The 7,500-nt window shown below is 35.7% G+C and overlaps 1 protein-coding gene across 1 annotated transcript in view; it reads right to left on the reverse strand.

Annotated features, from left to right (window-relative positions):
* Positions 1–7,500, reverse strand: part of LOC119594989 (exocyst complex component 8-like) — a 12,832-nt gene that overhangs the window by 2,306 nt on the left and 3,026 nt on the right. Inside the window, 10 exon segments of the mRNA XM_037944122.1 lie at positions 57–282; positions 447–577; positions 943–1,123; positions 2,388–2,532; positions 2,727–2,931; positions 3,199–3,337; positions 3,665–3,781; positions 3,783–3,819; positions 4,317–4,459; positions 6,872–6,999. Of these exon segments, the coding sequence (XP_037800050.1) occupies positions 57–282; positions 447–577; positions 943–1,123; positions 2,388–2,532; positions 2,727–2,931; positions 3,199–3,337; positions 3,665–3,781; positions 3,783–3,819; positions 4,317–4,459; positions 6,872–6,999 (1,452 nt within the window).

The raw sequence follows: 7,500 nt of genomic DNA on the forward strand, positions 1-7,500 counted from the left end.
AAAGACCATAACATGCCAGAAAATACTGATAATCCCTTATTGTTACTCTCACGCACCTGTCACATAAGTCTGTATGTTGGCGATACCAATGTCATTCATGTCCTCGATAAATTTATTGAGCTGGTCCTTGTTCTCATACTTGAGGGTCTTCCATGTGTCTTCCTGTCCCCTTAACTTGACAGCCTCCACCATCTTATCTCTACCGTCACGGATCCACTTCTCCACATCACGCAGCAGGAGGGTGTGCAATGCAAACGTCAGGTCTAATCCTATGTCTGCCAGCTGCGGAGTTGGCGAGGAGGAAGAGAGGGTGGTCAATTAGATACGAGATATTTGTAACCAATAATCTTTCGCAACAACAATGGTTAGCAACATTTCAGAATGTAAGTGGAGAAATTTCTAAACAAAAATTTTCAAATATACATCGAAAAGTGCTCTCTCCTCACCTGCTGGCAGTGGTAATCAGCACGACTAATACATTCAGCAACCGTGGTGATGGTGGATTGCGTTGTAAACACATGACGTGAGAACATAGAGGCGAAATTTGACACTTCATTGTGAGCCCACACGACGAATGCTACAGAGGAACAGCAGAAGATATTGTATTAGTTTTGGTAACAGTAATTTCTTCTTTAAAACCTCTGTTCTTGTAACTAACTAGACATCTTGCTATGGATAAAAAAAAAAAAAAGGTAAAATAATACCAAATCACTTTTTGCATCTACAACTTAGGTATAGATGATGATGATGATGATGATGATGATGATGATGATGATGATGATGGTGATGATGGTGATGATAGTGATGACAGAGATGAATTAATGATGACTGATGATGCTGATGGTGATGATAACATTGATGATGATGAAGAAGGGGAGGAGTATGGAGAGAAGAAGAAGAAGAAGAAGAAAGAAAAAAAAAAAGAGCCACAAGGCCCCTAACCTGAAGTACAGCTACGATTGGCTGGGAAGGCTTTGGTGAACTCGCGTCCCGTTTCCAGCAGATTGTGGAAGAAGATGGAGCAAAGCTGTCGGACGTAAAGCACCGTCTTGCCCTCTAATCGCAGCCTCTTGAGTCCGGCCTTCAGTATGGCCCCACGATGACCAAGGAACAATTCGCAGGCCTGTGTCATGGGGCAAGAATGACCCATTTAGAATATGAAGAGACGGGGATTTTCATCGATTATATTAGACTGCTAATAAACTGAATAATTAAATTATACTATAGTTATACAATGATCTTGTTTCAGTTCTCAAGAAGTTAGCATTATTATCATGACCTGGTTTCGAATATGAACAGACTAGCATTCTTAACTCAATCACTACGGATCTATGTACTGTCCCCCATAATTTTTCGTCCATTTTCTTACACACAGATGGCTCCACTTGTGATCAGCCACCAAGAAGTCTATCAGTAGACCCTAGTGACCCCTCCTGATTTCCCCATTCCTTGAAATTGCATGAAAATGTGATGTTGTTATTAACCCATAATTGACGGGTAGCATTCATAGAGGCCGGGGGCTTATATCGTCGCCCTAGCATGCGCGACCACTCATGCCAAATACCAGCATCCCATGCCGTTTCTTCGTAATACTAGGAAGATATGTTGTATTTTCAATTTTCATTATTTTTACAGTCTTACTTGCCAAATTTCCTGATAAATCGAGACTTAAGGGTATTTTGTTGTTTTTATAGCTCCATAAGTTGATCATATTCGGTCATGTCCGAATAAAATAAGCAGTGTGCAGCATCATGGAGTTGAAATTGTCGTTTGTTGCATTTTTTGTTGTTGTTGCATGTAAAATGAAAGTGTTAAAAACCGACTTAATCACACTTTCACTGGCAAAAAAATAATCTTGCCGTGATTGTAACAAAAAAAAACTCATGGCATGTCCATGCATACTCTATGGCATGTGCGTACGTGCCCCCGGCAGATGGTCCCGCCATGCCATGGCATGTGCGTACATGCCACCCGTCGGCAATGGGTTAATCTTATTGATATTATGATTATCCAAGTGTTATGAAAATCTTGGTAATTTTAAAGACAGCGAAATAATATAAAAGAAACTTTCCAGAAATCAAGGAAAGGGGTAAACAGGGGGGAGAAGTAGGACTAATAACCAATTCCTTGGTGACTAAGCACTTGTAGAGCCATCTATGAGTATGTACAATAATTGGATTTATAGTACAAAGGATGTGGTATGTATCCTTGCCATCTCTGCCGACTGGGTTAAAATAGTTTCATCAGAATAAGAGAAACCTGAGAGTCGTCAAAACTATCCTCTCCATATTGCGAAGCTCTTATGAATTTCCTCATATAACTCATACATTATTAATAAATCCTAGATCAAAGAATAACATTATCAATAAGTATCAGACTTTCTGTACCTGACTTGATTTGTTGAGATGCACTAACAGCGTGGTTGCCCTCCGAGCTGCACGGGGACCTCCCTGTAAACTCTTCTCTGGGGTTACACGCAGCTCCCCCTGTAGCACCTCCACCAGACTGCGCACCCTACCTTCCAGGGCGCGTCTGAAAACAAAATCATCATATCAAAGATTCTGTATTTCATTTCATTGATATTCTGCCTAAGAAGAGGGATATAAAAGTGATAAGAATAAAAGAAGAAAAAGTAGGAGAAAGAAGGAAGGAAGGGGCACAAAACACAGAAACATAAACAAACAAACAAACACACACACAAAATCTTGAGAATCCCCATTACTCACCTCATCTCATTATAAGCTGCGGTCTTGGGTGCCGAGTCAAAGAACTCACGGCCACTGTCGATGAGACTGACAGCATCCTCAAAGTTCCTCTGTGCAATGGCTTGGTCGAGCTCCTCAGGCAGCTCTAGCACCCACTCGGGGGGGCCTACGGAAGGTGGCTGTATCTCCTGGAAAGGGTTCAAGCTGTCGTCGTCGTCTGCAAAGGCTGTGGGTGGATAACACACGTTGATTTTGATACACAATATTTTCCTCATTCACGTTATTTATTATCTCTACACCAACTTACATCCCTGATGAATTTCCTCTTGGAAATCCCAGACAGTGTCTACCATACAAAAAAATTTCCCATTCCCTTAACCAATATTATTATCCTGAATATAAACTAAACCTCATATTCAAAGAACTTCTGAAGACAAACCCCAAACTTTGAAAGAAAAGGTGCCATCTGGAACCAAGAGTGCATGACACCTACGATTGTTACTTTCCAGCGAATCCTCCTTGCTTAGACTCTGGTGCCGTTCCTTCTGCTGCTGCTGAGCTCGCTCCACCTTCTGCTTGTCTACTGTGACCTTGTTGGCCTTGGTGCGTTCTATTTCATCTAGCCAGTCTTGCTGTTAGAGGAGAGAGAGGCAAAGTGTGTGAATCTATTCGAATAACAAAATCTGAAAAGTCTAAAATCATAAAAAAGAAAACTCACTTATACACACACACACACACACACACACACACAAAATTAGCAATATAACTTACATTTATTTATGCTTTCTTTCTGATTGTCGATCTTGCTCTTTTCTACTATAACTTTTAATACTGTATCTAGTTCTTCACACAGCTTACACTAGCAAGCTATCTCTAAAATTATACTCCAAAATCTTTCAGGAATAATTTTGGCATACTCTCATACTACCTCATTCCTGTGACAGAATTTAAAGCCTCACCTTCGACTTGGCATCTGGGGCCATAAATACTCGAGTATCAGGGAAAATGAGGACCTTGAAGGCATTCTTCGTTGTCCCGCGGTCCTTGATGTTGACTGGTAAGACCTGGTCTAGTGGGGTAGAGCACCTCAAACCTATAGCGCACTGGACCCCGCCTGTTACGAGGAAAGGGAACTCCTGATTATCTCTTTTTCTTCTCTATGCTTTTCATTATTTTTTTTCTTTTGTTTCATTTCTTGACATAGCAATATAAATTAACAATATTCTTTGAGAGTATTCACTACATAATGGGTTTATTACAAACGGTTTAGTTATAAATAGTAATAAGCCAATTAACTATGTAACCCTAACTGTAATATCAAACATGTAATGCCTTTACAACACTGCTGTCTCAGATAATCAAAATAATATAATAAGTTAAATAGGTATAATAAAACTATATTAAGTCCATTTATTTCATCCCATCCTTCTTTGATCACTCTAGTTCATCTTCTTAATTCAACCTAATCCATATTCATATACCAACCTATCTTCCCATATCACCCTCATCTATTTTCTTATATCATCCTAATCCATCTCCTTTTACCACCATAATCCCTTAGCATGATTATTAATTGTAATGATCAGCTTAATAAAGAGACAGAGCTCTCACCTGTCGCTTAGCCATGCCGCAATCATCAAGGAATCGTTCAGCAGGTACGCGTGGACCCTCTGCATAGCTGTGTAGTCGTCCTGGTTGAGTTCGACAAGGTCTCCATCATAGACTAGATACCGGTCTTCCACCTCCATCACATGCTGCAAGTGCGTGAATATGAATGTCAGTGGGGGTACATCTTATTACAGAGGTTTTTAAGTTTTGATTTTTGTTTTTGTTTGCTTGTTTGTTCTTAATTCACTGATATAATGCTAAATAACATTATCTGATTCTTCTCTCTCTCAGTCTCTGATACTATACTGAATATCATGTTAAACAAATAATTGAATTCTTTGATATAACACCATAAAGTACAAGATTTTATTCTTTTTAAACCATTTCTTGATAAATTACCATTTACTATGGTTCATTAGTTAAAAAATTTCTTTACAAATTATCAAATGATACATCTATGCATTACTTACCTAAATTTAAAAAGATAAATAAACAAATAACCAGAATAATCAGATATACACTATCCAACACACTGCAAACTACTCAATAATCAGAATAATATAATAAAAAAATAAATGAATAAATAAAAAAAACACTGGCCTACATACTGCACACAATTCAACCTTTTCACACAAAAGATCCGAAGGATTTCAACCTTCAATCACTACAAAGAACAACAGTTTTCTGAAGTCACACACCGGCCGTCACGTGGCCTCACAGTACATCTTTATTAAAGGACTAACACTGTCATAATGAAGTCCAATAAATAAGTATATTACAATACAAAACATGCATTATTTTGCCTCCTTTACCCTAAGCTTCACTAGTTCAGGAAAAAAAAAAGAGTTGCTACGCTGGCAGCTGTCGGGTCCTGAGATTTCTAGGCTGGTGAGGTTCAACCCTTACTGATTATGTAATAATCATACGGTATTTATCGTTATATATTGCCGTAATTACTCTTACACTACTAACACAAAATATAGCTCTACTACTTCAGAGAAAAGAATATTAATAGGCTCAGCTTATTGAAATACAGTACACATTTATTTTGCAAATATAAGAGAGGCGAGAAGAGGGGAGAAGAAACAAGATAAGAAGAGAGGAAATGAGGAGAGAAGAAGAGAAGAAACGAAGAAAGAAGAGAGAAGAGAAGATATGAGAAGTGAGGAAACAAAGTGAAAAGAGAGGAAAGAAGGCAGGAGAAGAGATAAAATGAGAAGCAAGGAAATAAAGTAAGAAAAGATGAGAGAAGACATGGCAAAGAATACAAGAGAAGAAAAAAGAAGAGAAGGAAAGAGAAGAAAAGGCAAGAGAGAAAAGGAAGAAGAGGAAAGAGAAGACAAGGCAACAGAGGAGAAGAGAAGAAAAGAGAGAAGAATAAAAAAAGAGAAGAAGAAGAAGAAGAAGAAGCAGTAGAAACAGCAGGAAAAAATGGTAACTTGTCAAGAGAGAAAAAGAAAGAAACGAAAAATAAGAAAAACAAAAATGAAAAAGAAGAATCGATAAAAGAAACGGAAGATAAAGAAGAGGACAAAAAGCAGAAAAAGAGAGCAAAGAATTAAAATAGAAAAAAAAAAAAAACAGGTATGTTTAGAAGAACCACAAAAGGGAGGTAATAAAATCTATATAGTAAAAAAGATGAAACTAATCACATCTCTGTACCTTCACTATTCGTTTCTGTAGATTAGGCATAACAAGTAAAAAAAAATCTGGTATTAGTGAATTAAAATATGAAGTCAACTAAACCCTGAGAATATATTATTTAATCTATACTTGATTGACTAGTAGATAAAATATTGGAAAATTATAACTGGGAGAATTAAATTTTGAAAAAAATATCACAATAAATAACAACAAGCATAAAGAAAATTATAAATATCAAAATAAAGGTTAAACAAATAATATAACAACAATAACTGCAGTAATGGTAATAGTAATAGTAACAATAGCAATAACAACAACAACAATTACAACAATGCTACAAAAATGAAATAATATAAATAATAACGGCAATAATAATAATTATAAAAATAATGACAATAAAAATAACAATAATAATATAATAATAATAATAATAATAATAATAAAATAATAATAACAATGATAATAGTATAATAGTAACAGTAATAATATTAACAACATCTACAATGATGATTATTAATAAAAAAAAAAAAAAAAAAAAAAAAAAAAAAAAAAAAAAGCAAGTTAAAAAAAAGTTCATGTCCACAGAACAAAGAGAAAAATTTTAAACTAATCTAAACATTGTCATATGTTATATTTAATCAACAGTATTTCATCTGGGATAGTATTAATATCTGGCTCATGGTTAACGAATATTTCTCAAATATTATCAAAATGGCTTGAAGGTCGTAACAAATATCTTCAGCGAAGGAATGAAAAAAAAACGTTATCTTTCTACGACCTTAAAGAAACACCCCCATAATAAATGAATTAAGTATAAATAACAAAAACAGTAAAAAAAAAAAAAAAAAAAAAAAAAAAAAACACATGCCCTTTATAAAGTCAAACGGCTAAACAACAAATTCACTTTTACGCACCGAACATCCTTCAATTTTTTCCAACAGTCCCGTGAGCTTCTTTCTGTTTTCTCTTTCCCGCTTCTGCCTGACCTCCTGTGGGTTCACTTCGATCATCTCTTGGGCTGCGCTTCCTGGCCCTCTGTCACCTACGGACGTGGAAATGTATTACGTTCAACATAAAAGCTTATCTATGTATACATATGAATAAGCAAGTGAATTTATCTTAAAAACGTACGTACATTTGTGCATATGTGCATACCCGTGCAAACATGCACTCATGTAAAAAAAAGATATGCATATGCACACACAAAAGCAATTAGGTAAATATCTAACCTGATCAGTGGGCTAAAGTTTTACAAAACACAATAACATGGTAATCTAGCATTGTGATGTGAAATAGTAAAATAAAAAAATACCCAGAAAAAATATTTTGTTCTCTAAGAGAATATATACATACAGAGGATTCAAATATAGGACTCAAACCTCCCTACAACAAATACAATATGTTATAATCATTGATTACAATATCATTAACACACCTTTTCAATCTATCAAAAATAATTGCAAATTGAATTTACCTTATGAAAAATCTTCATTTCAAGATCAAAAACTTTGTCATATACACAAAACCAGTAAAAGAATTATAA

The sequence above is a fragment of the Penaeus monodon genome, chromosome 35 (genome assembly GCF_015228065.2).
Source record: "Penaeus monodon isolate SGIC_2016 chromosome 35, NSTDA_Pmon_1, whole genome shotgun sequence".
In the NCBI taxonomy this organism is placed as follows: Eukaryota; Metazoa; Arthropoda; class Malacostraca; order Decapoda; family Penaeidae; genus Penaeus; species Penaeus monodon.